The sequence below is a fragment of the Sorex araneus genome, chromosome 3 (genome assembly GCF_027595985.1).
Source record: "Sorex araneus isolate mSorAra2 chromosome 3, mSorAra2.pri, whole genome shotgun sequence".
In the NCBI taxonomy this organism is placed as follows: domain Eukaryota; kingdom Metazoa; phylum Chordata; class Mammalia; order Eulipotyphla; family Soricidae; genus Sorex; species Sorex araneus.
Window position 1 is genome coordinate 123953210 of NC_073304.1, and position 23524 is coordinate 123976733.

Genomic DNA, 23524 nt, shown 5'->3' on the forward strand with positions numbered 1-23524 from the left:
CACAGGATCTGAGCTACCAGGTTAAGAAGGAAGCCTGTCGCTGCCCAGTGGCCCCTGTGGGGACCAGACTGTTCCTGTGTGGAGAGACGAGAAGACCAGCACCCAGGGCAGTTCTGGGGCCCGGGAAAGGCAGCCCCACTGCTGGCGGGGGGTGTCATTTAGGAGAGAATTCACCTGACCTCTTACACGGACCTGATTTTAACCAACACTGAAGGCAGGGGCCAGAGCGACAGGCTAGCGGGTGGTGAGGCGCTTGCCTTGCTCCTGGCCAGCCCGGTTTGATCCCCGACGCCCGCTGTGCCACTGCACCCCACCCCTCCCCGCTTACCAGGAGTGATCCCTGAGAGCAGAGCCGGGAGTGAGCCCTTAAGCACCGGTGGGTGTGGCCCAAAGAACAACAAAAAAGGGAAGCAGGCTACTCAGTTCCTCAAGCAGCGCAGCATGATTAAGTCTTGGGAAGAAATGATTTGGGGTAGGGGCAGGAGCGATTGTTCAGCTGGTGGGACATTTGCCTTGCATGCGGCCAGCATGGGTTCGATCCCTGGGACCCATATATGGTCCTCAGGAGTAACCCCTGAGCACTAACCGGGTGTGGCCCCCAAAACAAAAACCGAACGACTTGGACAGCAAATCAGTTGGGTGGTGTTCAGAATTGTGGAAACGGACCCTGGACTAGCTGGACACCAGGCCGAGAGGGGTGCTGAGGGCACAGTGGACACAGTGGACACCCCTGCTCCCCGGTGGAAAAGCCGCACTTAGCCATCATGGGGGAGGGGGGGCGCGGCTAAGGGTAGAGCCAGGTTTTGATTTTTAAAATTTCACCCTTCCCTGCACTACCCCTCGCCCTGTGAGGGTGCACACTTATGGGTGTTAAGGTCATGTGAGGGCCATCTGTGGGGCACCAGGGCAAGGCAGCCCCAGGACGGGGGTACAGGGGGAAGTGCAGTACCCAGCATTCTTGTCATTTCCCCGAACGGCCAAAACCAAGGCATTCCGTTCTAAGCACCAACCGCACTCACTGCCCTGAGCGGTGACACGGGGTGATGGGAACGTCCCTCCCTACAAAGACAGGAATGCCTGTAGCTGAAAGGCAGCAGCAGGTGTCCTGAGCTGACATCATTTGCAGCCGGAGTCTAAGAAATCCTCATGTGATGGGAAGGTTTCACTCCTGTGCGGGGAACCCCATAATAAGAGCATTTTATCCCGAGGCCGGTTCCCAGCAAATAATGGGCGTCGGCCTGCTCAGAAGCAAGCCGCCTTCCGACACCGGGCGCGGAAAGCACTTCACTGTGAACGGGGCTGTGCAGCATTCAACTCTATTGTGCCACAAAGAGAACACAGAAACGGTGGAAAGGAGGAGTGTACAAATGGTTCTTTTCACAGTACCACACAGACTAAGGCTTTCACAGAAAAATATTCCACACCTCCCCAGCCCTGTTTCAGCTGGAGTCCAGTCTGCATACCGCGGGGAGGGCACCTGTGGGAAACGGCCAACTCGGACCAAACTGCATCTGTAACTTTCCAGACTGGATTCCGCCCAGCCAACTGGATTCCAGACTAGTGGGAATTTTCCTCCTCCGGACCCAGCCACCTGAGCCAAAGGCAGGTTTCCTCTCCCGAGTTAAGGTGGAGGTGGGGGTCCAGAAAAAAAAAAACTGGCCCCCTGCCGTGAAGAGTGCAGGCATCCCTCAGTGTGTGGGCAGGGCTGAGGCAGAGCTGGCGGTGGGTGGCAGGGCTGTGGGGGGAAGAGGCCCCGGTGCTGCTCCGAGGGCGCCCGTTTATAACACTATTCACGAGTCCTGACGGACTCTGAGTCGTTTCTGGAGAGGTTGGGACAGAGAGAGCCAAAGAGCAGCATGCACTTTGCTCCTGCAAAAGACACTTGCGATCGCTTCTCACAGGTCCGAACACGGAGGCCCGCGGCACAGGGGCGAGCGCTCGGCCCGAGGGAGCCGCCCGCGCTATTTACACGTGGATCCCAGCTTCACAACGACACAGGGACCCGCCTTATTTGGGCTGCGTGAGATTGTTCAGAAGTGGGTGACAGGCCTTTTCTCTCAGGCGGAGAACAGGGCAGGGAGGAGAGGCCAGGGGTCAGCACCCCTCTTCACGTCTCCGTGGTGACAGGAGGCTCGGCCACTCTCAGGGACGCTCCTCTTTCTCTCTCTCTCGGACCCCTCACAGGACTGACGGAGGCGTGGGGGTCCGGCAGCTACGCTGGGACTATGCTGCATCTGAGGGGTGTGGGCAGCCCCCTGGGACCCTTTGGGTCACACAGGGACAACCTGGGCTCACAGCCCGAGGTGGGGGCTCTCTGGGCGGGGTGGGTCGGAGAGGAGCAAGGTACCGGGCTCTGGGCAGGCCTCTCCCAGCTCAGATGATGTGCTAAGTGGTGTGGACCCGAGGGAGACTGGGGGCGGTGAGGGGCCCGGCTTCGTCTCAGTCACCCCCCCCCGCCCGGGGTTCCCAGATGGCCTTATCGAAGGAACATAATGTGAAAATATTTGCTGGCAGCACCTCCCCAGGCGCTGGCCGCTGGTCATGCTTCAGCCCCGGCCAGTGTCGCCGCTGCCTCTGCTGCCTGCCCAGGTCACGCACGGGGCAAAGGCAGGCGGCGCTGCAGAGACGCCCAGGGGTGAGGGTGTGAGTAGGGGGTGGGGGGGTGTGGGGAGGGGGGAAGGAGGTGCAGACCTGCCCTAGCTCCCTTCTCTAGCACTTGTGTTTCTCGTCCCTGCTGCTGGCTAAAGATTCACCTGGCCACGGAGAGAAGTGTCTGGGAGACGGGGTGTCTCGGAGTCTCAGCCAAGACCCTCAGGAAGTTTCCTGAGCCCAACCCAAAGGCTCCTCAGCTCCTTTTCGCTTGGCATTGGGGTAGTGTCAGAGTGCTTTGGCTGTCCCAAGACCCAGAAGTCAGGGTGCCCAGCGTCGCGGGCCCAAGAGTCCTTCATGAGGCAAAGGAAGTGGCAGCTGGTGCCCTCGGGCAGAGCAGCCAGTGTCGAGGCCGCCTGTGTTCCTCCCGGCTCCGGGTGGCGGGGGGCGGCCGGGCGGCAGCCCCGCCCTGGCTGGGTGCTGTGCCGCGCTATACAATGTTCTCGGCCCCGGGCAGCGGCCCCTGCGGGGGCCCGCGGTCCTGCTTACTGTGCAGCTGGGCCAGCTGCAGCACCGGCATGTTGCAGAGCGGACACACTTTCCGCACCTCCAGCCACTTAATAAGGCACCTGCAGAGGGAGACAGCGCGGGGGGAGAGTCAGGCGCGGGGAGGGCACGCTTCCTCCCTGGGGCGGGGTGGGGGGGCCCAACTCACCTGGCCCACGGGCCCCTTTTCAGAAAATAATTCGCCCAGCATCTCGCTTCCCCTTAGAACTCCTTCAGGGGCTGGGTGATAGCACGGTGGGTGGGGCTCTTGCCGTGCTCGGGGCCAGTCCAGGGTTCCATCCCTGGCACCACATAAGGTCTCCCAGGCTGGGGCTGGAGCGATAGCACAGCGGGTAGGGTGTTTGCCTTGCATGCGGCCAACCCGGGTTCGAATCCCAGCATCCCAATATGGTCCCCTGAGCACCGCCAGGAGTGATTCCTGAGTGCAGAGCCAGGAGTAACGCCTGAGCATTGCCGGGTGTGACCCAAAAAGCGGAAAAAGAAAAAAAAAAAGGTCTCCCAAGCCCTGCCAGGAGTGAGCCCTGGGTACCGCTGGGGTGGCTCCCCCACCCAGATCTTTAGGCAAACAAACAGAACCCCCCACCCCCGCCGTGGCATCCATGGCTACTACAGGCTCCCTTCAGGGCGGGAGCACCCACCCCAAAAAGGACAGCAAGAAGCCCAACAGGCACCACCCTGCGGGAGCCCCCAGGCTCTCAGGGAATGAAACACCCCAGAAGTGGAGTTGGAGAAAAAAAATTTCTTCCGTCTTTTTCTTTTTCTCTTTTCTGGGTCATCCCCAGCAGTGTTAAAAGGTTTCTCCTGGCTCTGCACTCGGGAATCAATCTAGGCAGGGCTCCAGGGACCATACGGGATACTGAGGACTGACCCTGGGTTAGCCAGGCCTAAGGCAAGCGCCTTACCCCCTGTACTATGGCTCAGACCCAGAAATTTTTTCTTTTTCTTAAGGCAAATACTAAGTTGCAAGAGGAGGGAGCACCTGGCAGTCAGGGGATTGGGGAGCACCTTTCCCTAGGACCCCACAGGCAGGCTTCACTTCTTTTGATTCAAAGTAACTAGGGCCCTTAGTACAGCAGGCAGGGTGCTTGCTCCGCATGGGCCAACCAGGGTTCAACTCCCAGCAACCTCTAAGGGCCCCCAAGCCTGCCAGGATTCTCAGCATCACCAGGAATGGCCCCAAAACGATGACAACAAGAAGTAACTAGAGTGGGCTTGGGAGAGGCAGCTCGACAGACTGAGCCTGTTCTTCACAGACAGGAGGCCCGGGTTCGATCCCTGGCACCACAGGGTCCCTTGAGCACGGGGCTGGGAGTGGCTCAGGACCGAGAAGATCTTTCCCTTACAAGTTGCTTTGGAGATGGACGCTCTCGTCGGAAAGTTCCAGTTTAACGGGCCTGCCTGGGCTCTGAAGTCGGCCGTGCTCTCCAGCCCAAGGCCCGCTGTGGGCGTCACGGTCTGCCACCCGGGTCCCTCTGGACGGCATGTCCCTCCCCCCGCCCGCGGGTGCTTCCTGCTGGCCACGCTCCGGACCCGGCCCGCCTCCCCGCGCCGTCGGTACTCACTTTCTGTGGAAGGCATGCTTACACGGGCAGATCCCCAGCTCGTCCCGAGGCTTGAAGTCTTCCAGACACACCGCACAGAGCTGCAAGGCAAACCCGCCGGTGAGCCAGGGCTCGAAGGAAACCGCAGGCCCTGTGGGACCTGGGAGAGGTCCCCCAAGCCCCCTGGCCTCTGCCTCGCTGTGGCAGCAGAGCCTGTCCCCGGTGGCTGACAGCGAGGGGGAGCACTCCTGCCGCTCTTCCACCAAAGCGGGGAGAGGAGGACACGGCACACCCCGCAGGGACTGTTTCTAATTCCCGGGGGCCTCTCATCGACACGGGCCTTTAGTGGGTGGCTGTTCCTGTTACATAGGAAGTAGTTCACAAGGGCATGGGGGAGACCCAGTAAGGCACTTGCTATGCACATGGCTGACCTGGGTTTGATCTCCAGCATCTCATATGGTCCCTGGAGCACCTGCAGGAGTGATCCCTGAGAGCAGAGCCAGGAGTCAGCCCGAGCGTGGCCGGGTGTGGCTCCAAAGGCAAGACCAGTTATTCACAAGCTGCCAACGTTACACTTAGGAAAGTGCAGGTGGTCGGCCTTGCTCTGGACAGGTGCTCTGGTGTCGCTCCATGAAGACAGGGCACCGTGGCACACAGGAGGCTGAGTTACAGCCACGACTTGTTTGCCATGGACCAGTGCCCGTGGACACCAGGCCCACTGCATTTACCCCCTTTCCAGAGGTGCAGAGCGGGAAAGCAGGGGCCTTCAGTGGATGAGTGGCTGGGCTGGTGGCTGAGGCAGTGCTGATGTGCCACTTCCCTCTCCTGCCTACTTGCTTCCGGGTCCACCGAGGAACCCTGGATCAAATCATCACTTAGGATAATTTTTTTTTCCTTTTTGGGTCACACCCAGCAATGCACAGGGGGTCACTCCTGGCTCATGCACTCAGGAATTACTCTTGGCGGTGCTCAGGGGACCATATGGGATGCTGGGTATCGAACCTGGGTCGGCCGCGTGCAAGGCAAACGCCCTACCCACTGTGCTATCACTCCAGCCCTGGGATAATATTTTTAAAAAACAGATTTTGGGGCCATGGGGTACTTGGCCTACACCTGCTGATACTCAGGGATTACTCCCAGCGGTGCTAGGGATTAAATCAGGCTAACTGCTGGCAAGGGCCTTACCCCCTGCACTGTCTCTCTGGGTCTATGATGATGAGTCCTTGCTCCAGTGCTCACCCAGCCTATTACAGGTGTTTTTCTTGGGGGAGGGTGTGGATTACACCCAGTGATACGCAGGGATTACTCCTGACTCTGCATTCAAGAATTACTCCTGGAGGTGCTTGCAGGGATCATAGAGATTGCCAGGGATTGGGACTGGGTCTACTGTGTGCAAGGCAAATGTCTCACCCCCTGTACTATCGCTCTGGCCCTTTACAGTTTTCTTAAGTGACCTAGCAGGACACGTGGCTCTTGGTGGCAGTGGATGCTGGCCTCCCATATTCTCCTGGGAGCCCGTGTGAACAGCAGATGGGATCTTCACAAGAAGAATGATGGTGCCCTCTTATCAGACTTGGCGCCGCTGCTGAGGCGGGGAGAGCCGGGAGAAGGCAGGGGAGCTGGCAGCCTTGGCTCTGACACCCTCCAGCGGGACCTCTTCGTGACCTCTGCCACGGTGAGGACTCGCTCTGTTCCTTCATCTCGCAAGCGGGGCCAGCACCCATCCAGCCCAGCCCAGCCCAGGGCGGGTGGTGAGGGCTGAGGTTATACGGCTGACCGACCCACATGTCTGCGTTTTCGAGCCCCGCTGAAAAGAAGCGATGAGAAACTAGGAGTTCCAGCTTTGGGGCTCAGTTTCTCTAGCCTCATCACCCCAACTGCAAGTACGCCTCCCTCTTGGAGTATGTGGACAGGACCTTAAACGCTCAGCTTCTCTCCCAAGAGAATCTCCGAACTCATGGCCCGATAGCTCCGGCTCTAGGCATTTGGTGTGAATACTAACAAAGGGCAAGAAGTTGGACAAGTCACTCATTCTTTTTTTTTTTTTTTCAGGATCCGATATTAGATCTATAGCCTTTTCAAAACAGACTTATAGTGGCCGCCCCTGATGGGATACTAGGTTACCCTGGAACACATTCTGAAATAACAGCTCCTTGAAAAAAGCAGCGCCAGAACATAAACTCAGACATGTTTAATGCTGATAGTGACCAAAAGCCAAGGGCAACTGTGAAGAGAGAAATCTTAGGTTTGACTGAGAAGGCCCCTGGAGGGTTAAATTCAGTGTGCAACTTTATAGAGCACATTCTGCAACGAACTTTACTTTCTAGGATTCATTTACTTTTTTTTTTTTTTTTTTTGCTTTTTGGGTCACACCCGGCGATGCTCAGGGGTCACTCCTGGCTCATGCACTCAGGAATCACCCCTGGCGGTGCTCAGGGGACCATATGGGATGCTGGGATTTGAACCCGGGTCGGCCGCGTGCAAGGCAAACGCCCTACCCGCTGTGCTATCACTCCAGCCCCATAGGATTCATTTACTTTTAATCGTGGGTAATAGTGAGGGATGGGGCCACACCTGGCAATGCTCAGGGGTCACTCCTGCAGTACTTGGGGCCCTTTGCAGTGGCGGAAATTGAACCAGGAGTGGCCATATTCAAGGTAAATCCCTTAACTCCTGTAATATCTTTCTGGTCCCTGTCTAGTACATTAATGTACATGAATGTCATAAATGAAGGACATTCATCCCATTTTGAAAATGAAACAATCTACCTATAAACCTTAATAGTCTTTCCTTCAGACGTGTATAATTTGTCAATTTTCGGTACATTTGCAAAGCTGTGCAACCATTATTGCTGCTTTAGAACATTTTTTTATCACCTGCCTCCCCAAAGTCCAGATCCTTCAGTAGTTACTGCCCAGCCCTCAGAGCCACTAATTCTGTCTTGATGGATGAGTCATTCTTGTCTAATCCATCTTGAACGGAATCACTCGAGATGGGCTATTTCCAGACGAGAATGGAATCATGGAATTGAGCAGCCAACAAGCCTGTCTCCTGTCATGCTGAAGAGAGAAGGTGAACAGGTCTGTAGCCCCTAAATTCCAGGTTTCTCTGGGTTCACCCATGCTGCAACATGAACTGGGCTTCGTTCATTTTTTGGGGGGTCACACCCAGCAGTTCTCCAATTTTACTCCTGGCTTTGAGCTCAGGGGTCACTCCTGGTGGGCTCAGGGGACGTATGGAGTGCTGGAGATCAAACCCCGGGTCGGCCTGTGCAAGACAAATGCCTGACCTGCCGTACTATCTCTCTGGCCCTCCCACCTTTGTTCATTTTCAGGGCTAAATAGTGTACCGTATTGCAGGGGCACACACATCTTATTTACCCTTTCATCTGCTGAGAGCCATCTGCAAGTGTCTTCATCATGAAAGAATACTGAATTCTGTCAAACGCCTTCCCTGTGCCTATTAGGGCCACAAAGGATCTTTCGCTCTTGTTTTCCTATGAATAGAGTACGCACGTGAATGGATGTCCCTCTGAGGAACCAGCCTTACATTCCTGGGCTAAATTCCATTTGGAAGCCAGGTGGCTGGCCAGGCCACTGAACCGTGGATGTGGGTTTCTGGCCCTACAAGGCTCTGCATGTCTGATGGACTCCCACAGCCACAGCAGGCAGACGTGGCTTTCTCTGGTGGCGGCGGTCTGAGCTGCCTTCCCTACCCTGGCGCCGTGTGGACACGGCCCTTCTGCTGCTGGGAGGGAACACGCCTGGGACCCACGCCGCCTCACCGTGGTTGGTGCCGTGGCAAACCAACCCACCCACCTGCCCAGGAGACTGTCACCATCTACTTTCAGGCACTGTAGCTGCAAGACTGTTTATTTAGATCCCCACAGTCTTCGCCTAAGGGATTCTTCTCTACAGAGTCTCTATTGCAAAAGCTCAAGGAATGAATCTCTGGAAGGGGAAAGGGGGAGAAGAAGAAAAAAAAAACTTAGGGACAGGCAAAAAAAAATAACTACAGTTAGGTCATGCTCCCTTTACCGAGAAGAAGTCTGACACCAGCTGATTTTCTGGCCACATCAATATTAGACTGATACTTTGATTTCAGATGGAACCACAGAGGCCACGAGATACTTGGCCTTCCTACTCTTTTGTTTTGTTTTGCTTTGTTTTTGGGCCACACATGGTGATGCTCAGGGGTTACTCCTGGCTCTGCACTCAGGAATCACTCTTGTTGGTGCTTGGGGGACCATCTGGGATGTCGGGGACAGAACTGGGGTCAGCTACGCAAGGCAAGCTGCCTACCTGCTGTACTCTTTCTCTGGCCCCTGTCCTTCCTACTTTTATGAGATGTGCCAGCCTTATCTGATCACACTCTAGAAAAGTGAGAGTATGAAAACCTCAAAATATTTCTTCGGGGGCTGGAGTGATAGCACAGTGGGTAGGGCGTTTGCCTTGCACGCGGCCAACCCGGGTTCAATTCCCAGCATCCCATATGGTCCCCTGAGCACTGCGAGGGGTAATTCCTGAGTGCAGAGCAGAAGTAACCCCTGTGCATTGCCGGGTATGACCCCCCCCCAAAAAAAAAGCAAAAAAAAAAATTTCTTCAAGATGTGGTATGGAGGATCAGCCGTAAAAGCACTATTTTAGGGGCCAAAGAGATAGTACAGGGGTTAAGGTGCTTGCCTGGCATCCTGCCAACCCTGGTTTGCGTCCCCAGCACGGCATATGGGCTCCTGAACAATGAATGCCAGGTGTCACTTCCGAGCACAGAGCCACGAATAACCCCTGAGCATCACAGGGTGTGGGATCCCAAAACAAACAGCCCCCCCCCCCCAAAGAGCATAAACTGTATTTTATTTAAAAATAACAGTTAACTCTCTCCGATATCTCTGGGGGCACTAGCAGAGATGCGCATATGGTTCTCTGCCTCGCACTGCAGCAGAGGTGGGCAGCAGTCCCAGAATGGCTGCTGTGTGCCATCCCACGGGACTTAACGAGGGGCACAGATGGAAGCCTGCAGCTGCCGGCTCCGTCTTCCTCTGCCTGAGCGCAGGGACAAAAATCATTCTGCAAGAAGCAGGGGGAGACGAGGCGATGTCACGATTTCTGGAGTCCTCCCTTGCCGGAAGTCTCAGTTTTCTGTATTTCTCAGGTCTCTCTGATTTTACGTTCAAGGAAAAGGGGCTGAGGTCAGGGCCAGTAGTAAGCCCTTACCAGAGCTGGGTGGTCCCACCCTCCCTCGCCCTCCAGTCCCCTCACCACCCCAAATAAGGCTTACTTAACTCCTAACTATTAGGGGCAATGCTGCAACTTTTGTAGTCTTAGCCTCAAACACATTTTAAAAACTAAGGAAAGATGAGAGAGGGCACTAAAATGAAGAATAAAAATTCTTGACAGGGGCCAGAGAGCTAGTACAGACGGCTGGGCAATGGCTTGGGGCACCAGGCTGGCCACAGGCAAGGCAAGTGCCCTATTCACTGTACTATCACTCCAGCCCTAACCCCACTTCTTAAAAACTTCTGAAATTAAAGGTAGTTAAGGGGCTGGAGTGATAGCACAGCGGGCAGGGTGTTTGTCTTGCACGCGGCCGACCCAGGTTCTAATCCCAGCATCCCATATGGTCCCCTGAGCACCGCCAGGGGTAATTCCTGAGTGCAGAGCCAGGAGTAACCCCTGTGCATTGCCAGGTGTGACCCCCCCCCAAAAAAAAAAGATAGTTAAGCATACAACGCTACCTGTGGCGTATTTGATATGCCAAAAACAGTAACAACAAGTCTCACAATGGAGATGTTACTGGTGCCCGCTCGAGCAAATCGATGAACAACGGGATGACAGTGCTACAGTGCTACTATCAGAAAATGGTTCAAGACATGATGAAAAACTATAGGGCTGAGGAGAGAGCCCAGAGGGCCAGTGAAGGGACTTTATGCTGGAGCTCAGTTTGATTCCTGGGACCACCTCAGGTGAGCAACCCCTGTGTGGTCAAAAACCAAACAACAGGGGCTGGAGCGATAGCACAGTGGGTAGGGCGTTTGCCTTGCACGTGGCCGACCCGGGTTCAAATCCCAGCATCCCATATGGTCCCCTGAGCACCGCCAGGGGTGATTCCTGAGTGCAGAGCCAGGAGTGACCCCTGTGCATTGCTGGGTGTGACCCAAAAAGCAAAAACAAAAACAAACAAACAAAAAACAAAAAACCAAACAACAACAACAACAACAAAAAGGATTAAAATGACATGTGAAATGCCGACTGGTTCAGCCCTTTTGGAAAACAATATGGACGATTCACAAAAAATTAGAAATTGAGCTCCCATTTGACCCAGCAATACCACTCCTGGGAATATATCCCGCAGAGGCAAAAAGGTATAGTAGAGATGGCATATGTATTTCTATGTTCATTGCAGCACTGTTTACAATAGCCAGAATCTGGAAAAAACCAGAGTGCCCCAAAACAGATGACTGGTTAAAGAAACTCTGGTACATCTACACAATGGAATCCTATGTAGCCGTCAGAAAACATGAAGTCATGAAATTTGCATATAATTGGACCAACATGGAAAATATCATGTTGAGTGAAATGAGTCAGAAAGAAAGAGACAGACATAGAAAGATTGCACTCATATGTGGAATATAATGTAACTGAGAAGTACAAGTTGGCAATGATGCAACTTCTGGCAGATATCTCTCTGGACTTAGTTACTAAAATACTAAATTACAGAAATCCAAAACTGAGAGGCCGCTAAGTGTGGTCACTCGACCTCATACCTCTTCATCCTCAGCAATGGAAAACAAATTATCTAATGCTTCCTTTTCAGCAGGTCTGACTTTAGGGGAGCGACTCTCCAAACAACAATAGTGAGTTTTGTTGAAATATTGTATGCAATCAAAGTGAAAGTAAAGTGAAATTTATTAGTTACACAGGCGGGGGGGGGGCTAGGGGTGGGGGGGTTAGGAGTGTGGGGGGTGGGGTGGAGCTATACTGGGATTCTTGGTGGTGGAATATGAGCACTAGTGAAGGGATGGGTATTCGAGCATTGTATAACTGAGATTTAAACCTGAAAGCTTCGTAACTTTCCACATGGTGATTCAATAAAAGAATAAATTAAGGGGCTGGAGTGATAGCATAGCGGGTAGGGCGTTTGCCTTGCACGCGGCCGACCCGGGTTCAAATCCCAGCATCCCATATGGTCCCCTGAGCACCGCCAGGAGTAATTCCTGAGTGCAGAGCCAGGAGTAACCCCTGTGCATCGCCAGGTGTGACCCAAAAACAAAAAAAAAAAAAAAAAAAAAAGAATAAATTAAAAAAAAATGACATGTGAGAGGTCCTGGATTCAATCGGCAGTGCTGAAAAAAGAAAAACAAAACCCAAGAAAAGATAAACTTACCTCATGTAAATTCAGCTCTTTTACTTTGTCTTTCAATATAACCTGTTAAGATAAAAAAAATCCAATTAAAAAATTTCACATCATACTCACGTATTTTTTCTTTTTGGGTCACACCTGGCGATGCACAGGGGTTACTCCTGAGCACTCATGAATTACTTCTGGCGGTTTTCAGGGGACCATATGGGATGCTGGGAATCGAACCTGGGTCGGCTGCGTGCAAGCCCTACCTGCTGTGCTATGGCTCCAGCCCCCACTAATATGCATTTTCAATTTGAGTATATAGCTCATGCCCTCATAGTAATGTAGAGAATTTCTTTTATTTTCTAGGCAGAACATTTTATCAACTTTTTTTGTTTGTTTCTTTGGGCTAGGCAAGTGAGCGATGCTTAGTAGCGACTCACGAGGGTTTATTCTAAAGGTGCTCTGGGGACTGTGAGGTGCCAGGGATTGACCCTGGGTTTCCTTCGTGCAGAGCGTGCTCTCTGGCCCTTTGAGCTATCTTCCTGGCCTTTACCAACATTTGTTTTCTTTTTGAATTTAAGCAACTCTGGGGCCAGAGCGATAGCACAGCAGGTAGGGCATTTGCCTTGCATGTGGCCAACCTAGGTTCGATGCTTAGCGTCCCATATGGTCCGCTGAGCAATGCCAGGAGTGATTCCTGAGTGCAGAGCCAGGAGTAACCCCTGAGTATCACCGGGTGTGACCCAAAAAGCCAAAAGAAAATTAAATAAATAAATTAAAAATAAATAGATAAATTTAAGCAACAATGCAGTATTCTCCTGAAACGAAATTTTGAAACTCTGATATTAAATTCTGGAGTGAGACATAACACATGCCCTGTAGGAGGCAAGAGTTTGATCCCTTGCACCACCTTGTCCCCTGAGCACAAACCAGGAGTAGCCCCTGAGCATTGCCCACTTGGAATAAATGTACTATGGAGGGGAAATAAATGAAGTTGACTTTCTTACGAGCCTGGATATACAGCATTGGCTTATAGGACTGAAAAATCAATGATTTACAAGAGAATCATAAGTTATGGAGGTATATACTAAATTTATAATGCAGAATGTATTTTGTTTTTGCAGTGACAGGGACTTTACCCTGAGTCTCATGCGAGGCAATGACTTAACTGCTTTGCAATGTTGTCGTCAGTCCTAATTGAGCATATTTTTATATCTAAAAACAGTGTATAGCTATCTTTCTATCTATCTATATAGACAGACTTTCTTTTTGAGCATACCTGGCTGTGCACAATATTTTACTCATGGTTCTGTGCTCAGGGATCGCTCCTGGTAGGTGCAGAGGGTACAACTGCTGGAACCTAGGTCAGCTGCATGCAAGGCAAGTGCCCAATCAAGTGGACTATTGTTCTGGACCCCTAATTCAGTACATTTTAAGAATCAAATTTATTTTCTTTCACATGGCTTAAAGCTCTGTCATTTTCACCTCTTATGTTTGTTCATGTGGTGCCAGGGATTAAACCCAGGGCCTCACATATGGAAGGCATTCTTCCTACCATTGGGCTACATCTCCAACCCCTCCCTTTCCACCTTTTAAAAGCCACTAGGGGCCTGGAGCAATAATATGGCAGGTAGGGTATTTGCCTTGCATGCGGCCAACCCTGGTTCCATCCCCCGCCAGGAGTAATTCCTGACTGCAGAGCTTGGAGTAACCCCTGAGTATCACTGGGTGTGACCTAAAAAGCAAAAAAAAAAAAAAAGAAAAAAAGAGGCTCACTAGGTCATTAACTTTTTTTTTGGCTTGGGTGCCACACCTGGCGGTGGTTCAGGGCTGTACTCCTGGCTCTGCACTCAGGAATAACTCTTGGTGATGCTCAGGGGACCATATGGGATGTCAGGGATTGAACTAGGGTTGGCCGCAAACGCCCTACCTGCTGTACTATTGCTCCAGCCCCAGGCTGTTAAATAGTACTTAAGACAGAAAAAAATACTTGAAAGTGAAAATCTACATCTAAATAAATTTTTTTTTTTTTGCTTTTTTAGGTCACACCTGCCAAAGCACTGGGGTCACTCCTGGCTCTGCACTCAGGAATTACCCTGGCAGTGCTCAGGAACCATATGGAATGCTGGGACTCAAACCTGGGTCGGCCACATGCAAGGCAAATGCCCTACCCACTGTGCTATCACTCCAGCCCCTGAAAATATATTTTGAACTACAAATTGGCATGTGAAATATGGAGTAAATAAATAAATAAATTTAATCCTGGTTTAAATCTAATCCTGGTTTAAATTATGAACCATTCTCATATTTTTGGTTAAAAAAGAAGACCAAAGTCAATCTAAAGTAAATTTCTTACCTGCTTATAGGCATAAAATTCCTTGTGGGCTTGATGTCTTAGCCTGAAAGAAACAAACAATGTGAAATCTAGAATCCCAATATAACAACTTGAAAAACTGAAATTGCTGAATTTTGGTATTTATGATTTGAAGCCCAGTGTCTTTAATCCTAGAATATACCTATATGATCTATTACCACGTTATGACAAAGCACCCAGTAAATTGAGGTATTTTTGTTTGTTTGTTTGTTTTGCTTGTTCATTTGTTTTGTCTTTGGACCACACCTGACAGTGTTCAGAGCTTACTCCTGGCTATAAAGTCAGGGATACTGGTGGTACCTGGGAGACCATCTGGAGTGCTGGTCAGCTGAGTGCAAGGCACAGACTCAACCTGCTCTAATATCTCTCTGGGACCGAGTCCTGAAAGTATGACTTAAGTGTAAGTCCTAGTGAAATCATATTGAAACAGAATCTCATTACAAGTCCTTTTCATATTGATAGTCCACTTGTTTCAAAATTTAAAATAATACATTTAAATGAAAAATCACGTCTTTAACAGTTAAACATGCGACCAATAATGTATGAAACCTTTGGTATACAGCTATGTAAGTATTTATACACATATCAGTGTAAACTATTACCCAGTTCAATCTTTAGAACATTCCCAGTGCCTCCTGAAACACTTTCAATCAATATTGACTACCAAGATATACACATTCTCCAGAATTCTATTATATTGATTAACTAGGCCAGTTGTTATAAAATTTCATATAAATGGATAATTTTGTAATGCTCTTTTGTATTTGGGTCAGCTGCAATTTGTAAATTCAAGTCACTGAAATTTATCCTTGCTGCAGTAATTCCTTTTGACTGCTCAATCATATGAATATAAAATAATCAATTCATCCATTATCCTCATGACAAATATTTAGATTGCTTCCACTTAGAGGCTATTATACAGTTGATCATTCTTCCACATTCCCCTTTTTTTCGGGGGGAAATAGAGAAGCACATCCAGCACTATTCAGGGGCTTTTCTTGGTCCTCTCACAGGCAAAGCGCGTCCATTAGCCCTTTCAGCTCCATCCCTGGCTCTTTTGTTCTGGGGAGGAGGCCCATTCCAGTGGTGCTCAGAGTTTACTCTCAGGGACCACTCCTGGCAGGGCTGAGGGACCACGCAAGGGCTGGGTTCTCTACTGGTTGCAAGATAAGGACCTTAACCTCTATCTCTCCACCTGCCTCTCCCCAGCCCTCTTTAACGGGCTGCTCCGGTGTTTGTTCCAGTTTCTACGATGGATATAAATGTTCTATTCCACATCATTGCCATGGCTCTTGGTAGGGTGAGTTAAAATTTTGTAGCAAATCTGATAGATGTTCAATGGCTTCTCATTGTGGTTTTGAGCCGGTATTTCCCAAATGATGTTTCTGATCCTTTCAGTTACCCGTTGCCTATTTAGTTCGCTTCTATCATGGGGCTGGAGCGATAGCACAGCAGGTAGGGTGTCTGCCTTGCACGCGGCCGACCTGGGTTCGATTCCCAGCATCCCATATGGTCCCCTGAGCACCACCAGGGGTGATTCCCAAATGCAGTAACCTCTGTGCATTGCTGGGTGTGACCCAAAAAGAAAAAAAAATTCGCTTCTGTCAGGGAATGCCTGTCTCTGCCTCCTGAGCTGCCTTCCGTTGCAGACAGAGCTCTCCGCACACAACGCTGGGCGCAGCCTTGCCAAGAGTGGACCTGAGCCATACAGTATGGTTGGGGGGTTGACCCCTAAAGTCGTCTCTATTTTTCCTATTGGAGTCACGTGTTTCAGGTGCAAGCCCTCTGCTCTATCTATGAGTTCTCTTTTACCCTATGGCACCCTTTTATTTCTTTAATAGTTCCTCTTTTTTTTTTTTTTTTGGTTTGTGTTTGGGTCACATGCAGCAGTGCTTAGTGGTTCAATGCTGGGGTTCCCTGTGATGTTGGGGGTCAAATCGGGGTCTTCTGTATGCAAAGTGCTTCAGCTCTCTTAATGGCATCTTTTAGTGAGTGGCATCTTTAATGCACAGATTTTAAATTTAAATAAGCTTTTTTTTTTTTATAATTTCAGATTTTTTTTTTTTTGGTTTGGTTTTTGGGCCACACCTGGAGGTGCTCAGGGCTTAGTCCTGGCTGTGCTCGGGAGTCACTCCTGGCAGGGCTCGGGGACTATATGTGATGCCGGGGACTGAATCAGCCACGTGCAAGATGGGCTCCCCGCATCTCTCCAGGCCCAACAGTAGTTCTGTGTGTCTGGTTAGAGGATCTACAATGCTTTATTTGGATATGTATAAACTTACATTTTAATAAATAAAACAATAATTTCAATGTGCAATTTAGGATTCTTTGGCCTCTCCCCAGGTCATAAAGATACTCTTGTGAATGTCATGAAAACAATTTATTTTGCTTATCACATTTAGGTCTATTATACACCTGAAATCAATTTTTTTTTTTAATAAATGGTGAGGTACAGTTTATTTTTAGGCCATACATAGCTGTGCTCAGGGCTTACTCATGTTGGGGGTGGGGGACCAGGAACTGAACCTAGGTCGGCTGGATGGAAGGCAAGTGCTCTGCCCACTGGGCTACCTCTCCAGCCCCCAAGATTTTTTTTTTAATTCACAGATTTTCATTTGATTCACTTATTGAAAAGCACCTTCCCCCCTCCCCCCTTTTCTTTCTGGTTTTTGGGCCACACCCAGTGGTGCTCAGGGCTCACTCCTGGCAAGCTTGGAAGACCGTATGGGATGCTGTGGATTGAAGTCAGGTTGGCCACCTGCAAGGCAAGCGCCCTACCCATCTCTCCGGCCTCCTAAGATGGAGCCTACTTTGCCTACTGCTTTGAAGTGGCATACCTCGTAAGCTATAATCAGACCCAAGCTGTGGGTGTATTTCTTGTTGTACAGTATCTCTTAAAAAAAAATCAAGTCCACCCGAAACCTCAGAATATATATAACCTTAATTAAAATGTCTCTTGAGGCCTGACCGTCAGTATAGCAGGTAGGGGTTTGTCTTGCATGTAGCTGACCCAGGTTCAATCCCGGGCACCCCATTTGGTTCCCTGAGCCTCGCCACGTGTGACCCCTGAGTGCAGAACCAGGAGTAAGCCCTGAGCACCATGGGGGGGGGTGTTCCCAAAACAAAACAAGGGAACAAAAAAATAGGGTCTTTGTAGATCACTAACGAGTGAAGATGACGCTATACTGAGATTGGGGTGGATATTAAGTACGAATCACGTCATCTGGAGATGAGGCAAGGTCATACAGAGGCACGGGGAGGACCAAGTGAAGCAGGCGGAGACGAAGTATTGGAGCTTCAAAGCCTTCGAGGCGAAAGGCTGCCACTGAGGCCAGATGAGGGAGGAGGATGAGGCAGCCAACCCCCTCCCCTCTTCCTGCCTCCAGGACTGGGGGATTTAATGTTATTTGTTCTGTTTTTGTTTTGGGTCACACCTGGTGGGGCTCAGGGGTAACTGCGCACTGCACTTAGGAGTCACTCCTGGCGGTGCTCAGGGGGCCAAATGCAACGTGGGGGATTGAACCTGGGACCACCGTGTGCAAAGGCAAGAGCCCTACCTGCTGTCCTACCTCTCTGCCCCCCGCGCCCACATACGTTATTTTAAGTCACTCAGTTTGAAGTACTTAGAGCAGTCCTGGGAAACAAATACACCTTGTATTAGTTACAGGCTATTTAAGAAAACCCTTTATTTTGAAATAATATTAGACTTACAGAAGCGTTTCAAAAAATAGCAGAGTTCACAACCCCTTCTATGTCCCCCAAAGTTCACATCTTACAAAGTCACAGTACAAAATGATCAAAAATACAAGGACAGTAGCTTGATACAATATTGATAAATAATGGACCTCATTTGAATTTGACCTTTCCCACTTTTTCTTTTCTTTCCGGTCCTGTGATTCAAGATCCCTCCTTCCATTTCTTGTTTGCTTTCTCCAACCCTGATCTCTACTTTAAAGTTACTATTTTCTCCTTTATAATTGATCAGTCAGTATCTTAGGGGAGAGATGAGGAAACCCTACAAACACCTTGTATTCCCAATTTTTTATCCACTAATTTTAGCACTCATTTTTTGTTTTGGGGCCACATCTGGAGATGCTGAGGGGCTACCCCTGGCTCTGCACTCAGGGACCACTCCTGACGGTGCTTGGGAAGACCATATGGAATGCCAGGGATCGAACCTGGGTTGGCCACGTGCAAGGCAAACGCCCTACCCGGTGGGTCATCGCTCTGGCCCTTAGCATTCATCTTGCCCGCAAACAATTTTTGCCATGTTTGCCCACTGGCAATTTTCTAATTTCTTATACATTCATCTATTGCAATATGCAATAATTACAAAAACAAATGTGATTCTTATGTAAAAAAGAGATTTTAACCCGTTCATTTATTTGCTCATACAAAATTTTATGGGTATTTGTTTCAGTCTAATGGCTATAATAAACTGTAATCATGATTTTCTGCTCAGATAGATTAAGGCTTGTCCTCAATGAGCTCCCTAGGTTGGCTATTATTCTCTCATCAAGCCCTGGTTCTTTTTCTGACGACTTGCTGTTGTTGGGGTCACACTGGCTGTGCTCAGAGCTTGTTCCTGGCACTCAGGCATCACTCCTGGAGGGGCTCAGGGGACCATATGGAATGCTGGGGATCGAACCCAGGTCAGCTACGAGCAAGACAAATGCCTTCCCCACTGTCCTATGGCCCAGGCCCTTCTCCCTGGTTCTTTTACATATTTGCCTGCTGCGCCTGAAGGGTGCTCTGGGTGCATGCCCTTTCATGCCCCAGTTGTGGAAATGACAACTTTTAAAGAATTCTGGTTCTTTTTACTGGAGAAAACAGTATTTCAGATGTTTTTCTAAGTTACACGTGATGGTAAGTAACACTGTTAACAATTTTTTTTTTGGTGGGGGGGGAGGGTGCACACCTGGCAGTGCTCAGGGTTTACTCCTGGTGGGCTCAGGGGACCATAGGGGGTGCTGGGAATCGAACCTGGGATGGCCATGTAAAAAGCAAATACCCTACCTACTGTATTATTATTATTATTATTTTTCTTTTTGGGTCACACAGCTATGCTCAGGGGTTACTCCTGGCTCTGCACTCAGGAATTACCCCTGGCGGTGCTCAGGGGACCATATGGGATGCTGGGAATCGAACCCGGGTTGGCCACGTGCAAGGCAAACGCCCTACCCACTGTGCTATTGCTCCAGCCCCGTTACATGCTGTATTATAGCTCTGGTCCTGACTGTTAAACAATTTTTAAAGCTTTCTTCTTAACAATCTTTCTCCATTCTTCCTGGTCCCCTGCATTAAACGCTTATGGTTCCCCTTATAAATTTCATGAGCGGGTTAATTTCCTGAAAACAATCTTCGGGCTTTTGATTGAAATGATCTAGAATTTATAAATCAGTTGGGGAACAGCTGTTACCCATGTAAAACTGACCTTTCCAGTGAAAAAATAGTGTTCCTCTACTTATCCACATTTAAAAAAATTTCTCTGTGCACATTTCTACATAAAGATCTTAAACATCTTTCATTAAACTTAATTCTAGGTTGCTGTGACTTTTTTTGAGGAACCTCCCAGGGCATCTTGTGGATTCAAGAGCCATTTTTGACAATACTTTGCCTGGTGATCACCAGGGCCCCCCTCCTCAGTGTGCCTGGGGGATATTAGGCCTACCCATCGTCGGGGGGGTGGTGGTCATGTGGTGTTGGTGAGAGCACTCTGGGCCTCATACATGCAAGGCATGTGCACCACCCCCGTGAGCTACCTCCCCGGCCCCCTATGTAGTGATTTTTGATCTACTACTAATGATGTTTCATATGTCAGATTATTTTGTTGAAAAAAAATTATGCTGATCTTCTATTTACTAACTTGCTCATTACACTTATAAAATCTAAATAATTTATCTGTAGAATCTTCTGGAGGTTTTTGGTCGTGGCCCACTGAGGCATTTTAGTTGTACCCTAGAAAACAAACAACGGTTCTTTGGCTCCTACGCTTTTGTCAAGCTTCGATACAGTCCACGATACTAGCTGAGGCTGTCAGTATGCTAAAACCAAACCCAAACGGATTTGACCATTTTCCTCGTCTCTGAGCTGCCCGTCAAACCTGGGGCTGGCTCTTCTGAATCTGTTTAACCTTGAGGGTAACAGTTCCCCCAGCACTGGCTTCATCTGTTATTTTAAATTTGCCAGTGTGACTAGGCTTCATCATCCCAGCAAACAGATGATGGCCCTGGAATATGGCCTAATAAGAACACGGCACTTAGCTTTATTTTCTGCATTGCTGCTGCTCTTAAAAGCGCCAGCCAGGACATTCTGTACACTGTCAGGGAGCACAGGAAGATGGCAGAGAGAGGGCCAGGAAAACACATATGCAGACATGCAGTCACACACACACACACACACACACACACACACAGTGGAAAGTGCTCTTCTATGTTTAAAAAAAATCTTAAAAAAAAAAACCCAAAACAACCAACTTGGTTTGGGGTTTTCCCCAAAAGTAGCCAGGGGCTACAGAGTGCTCCATGCTCTCGCCCAGTGGTGTTCAGGGGACTCCAGGGTGCTAGGGATCAAATCTGGGGCTCCTGCACGCAAGCATGCACCTAGCCCTTGAGCCATCTTCCTGTGCACTCTTTCCGACTAAAACACAAGAGACAGGAATTAGCCCCAAACATGAGGTGTGTGACCTCGAAACAACAACAAAAGCCGTTGTCAGGGGTGGAGGGGTGGGGGGGTGGGGATTCATACCAGGCAGTACTCAGGATCTTGGGCTGCTACCACTGTTAGTGCTCAGCCTGGTGGTACCTTTGAATACTTTTGTGGGGGCTATACACAAGCATAGCCCCCAGTGATGCTCAGGGCTTACTCCTGGTCCTACACTCTGGAATCACTCCTGAAGGTGCTCAGAGGACCAAATCTGGGTTGACCTTGTGCAAGGCAAGCACCTTATCCCCTAGACTATCACTCCAGTTCCACGTTTTTGATTTTTAAGTGCACAAAATCACGTAGAACCACTGTTTGAACTCTACCCTTTACGTATTTTTATACCTATCATGTTTATTTCACTTTTCTTTTATTCCTCCCCCAGCTCTTCTCTCCCTCGGGAGAAAAGGAGAGTTCTCTTTTATTCCTTCTCCCCATAATAACTAGGATCTTTAGTACAAATTGAATAAGCGCATGACAGATAATATCCCAATCAATGTCAGTATTGGTCATTATTTACATATTAAAACAACTTTCATTCCTGAAACCTTATCTTATGTCCATGAATTTGATTTACTAATAATTTGCTCAAATGAGGAACTGATTAATAATTGCTCCCTGTAATGTCCTTGTCAGATTTTTGTAATAAAAATTATGCTGGGGGCTGGAGCAAGAGCACAGCAGGTAGGGCGTTTGCCCTGCACGAGGCTGACCTGGGTTCGATTCCCCTGAGCACCGCCAGGAGTAATTTCTGAGTGCAGAACCAGAAGTAACCCCTGTGCATTGCCGGGTGTGACCCAAAAAGCAAAAAAAAAAAAAAAAAAAAAAAAAAGAAAAAGAAAAAAATGATGCTGGCTTCATTATGGGTTGAGAAATAATTTCCTCTTTCAATTCCCTGGAAGTCATATAAAACTGGATTTTTTTCCCTGAATGTTTGGAGGAGTTCACCAGTTTGCAGTCATTTTGTGGGAATGCTCTAATGCTATATTCAATTTATTAGAAAATCTACAATTATTATTTTTTTTTGCCTATTTACAATTATTATTTTGAGCTAGCTTTTTCTAGTTCATAAATTTTTATTTATAGAACACATTATTAACAAGGTAACTAACCCCCTTCCCTCATTATGAAGTCACTGCCCGGGGCCGGGAGCGATAGCACAGTGGGTAGGGCGTTTGCCTTGCACGTGGCCAATCCAGGTTCGAATCCCAGCATCCCATATGGTCCCCTGAACACTGCCAGGAGTAATTCCTGAGTGTAGAACCAGGAGTAACCCCTGTGCATCGCCGGGTGTGACCCAAAAAGCAAAACAAAAACTTCTCCTGGTAACCTCTAACTTGATTTCTGGCTATGTGGATTTACCTATTTCCATATATGTCACTGTCATCCCATTGTTCATCGATTTGTTCGAGCGGGCACCAGTAATGTCTCTCATTGAGAGACTTATTGTTACTGTTTTTGGCATATCCAATATGCACAGGTAGCTTGCCAGGCTCTGCTGTGCGGGCTCCATACTCTCAGTAGCTTGCTGGGCTCTCCGAGAGGGGCGGAGAAATCGAACACGGGTCAGCTACGTGAAAGGCGAAAGCCCAACGGCTGTGCTATCGCTCCAGCCCATGATATAAAATAAATCAGAACATGCAACCATTTCTGTCTGGCTTTCCGCTTAGCATGATTTGTTTGCTTCTGGGCCACACCTGTGGTTCTCACAGCTTTCTCCTGGCTCAGGGATCACTCCTGGAGGGGCTCAGGGGTCCCTATGGGGCGCCAGGGATCAAACCTGGGTTAGCTGCTTGCAAGGCAAGCACCTGGCCTGCTGTGCTAAGGGCCTGGCACACTTTCTGCAAAACAGGCTCATACTTTTTTATCGGTATGTATCAGTCCTTACTGGTAACTGTATTATCAGTAGTTTTATCAGTAGTATCAGTCCTTACCGCCCCCTTCAGGCTGAATAATATTCCGTGTTATGCCACTTTATTTACCTTTGAATTGTTTGCAGCTCTTTACAAATAATGAAACCAAAACCAAGACAACTATTATGAATCATGATGCTATGAACATTCCTACATAAGTTTCTGTGTGGACCCACTTTGTTATTGCTTAGTATACGTACTTAGGCGTGAAACTGCTGGGTCAAACGGTAACCTATGTTTAACCTCTGTTTTTTCTGAGCTGCAGCTGGCAGTGTCTGGGGACGGACCACATTACCCTGGGACGGAACTGGGGCTCCAGCATGCGTACCGGTCCGATGCTGAACGCTTTCGGAGACACTGCTGAATTCTTTCTGCAGCAGCTGCAGCATTTTACATTTCCATTAGTGAAATATTATAGAAGCAATCTGTCTTAATGAGCTAAAACTTAGTAAGCATACGATTTAAGTAATCTACACCTTTTTGGTGGGTCAGCT

The 23524-nt window shown here is 49.2% G+C and overlaps 1 protein-coding gene across 4 annotated transcripts in view; it reads right to left on the minus strand.

The window, feature by feature from the left end:
* Nucleotides 1-1349: 1349 nt before the first annotated feature.
* Nucleotides 1350-23524, minus strand: part of RNF24 (ring finger protein 24) — an 85689-nt gene continuing 63514 nt past the window's right edge. For all 4 annotated transcript variants that reach the window (XM_055130955.1, XM_055130950.1, XM_055130954.1 and 1 more), the window contains exons 3-6: nt 14398-14440; nt 12081-12122; nt 4719-4798; nt 1350-3218 (exon numbers count right to left, since the gene is read on the minus strand). In XM_055130955.1, the coding sequence (XP_054986930.1) occupies nt 3080-3218; nt 4719-4798; nt 12081-12122; nt 14398-14440 (304 nt within the window). In that variant the 3' untranslated portion in view covers nt 1350-3079. The remainder of the gene's footprint in view (nt 3219-4718; nt 4799-12080; nt 12123-14397; nt 14441-23524) is intronic.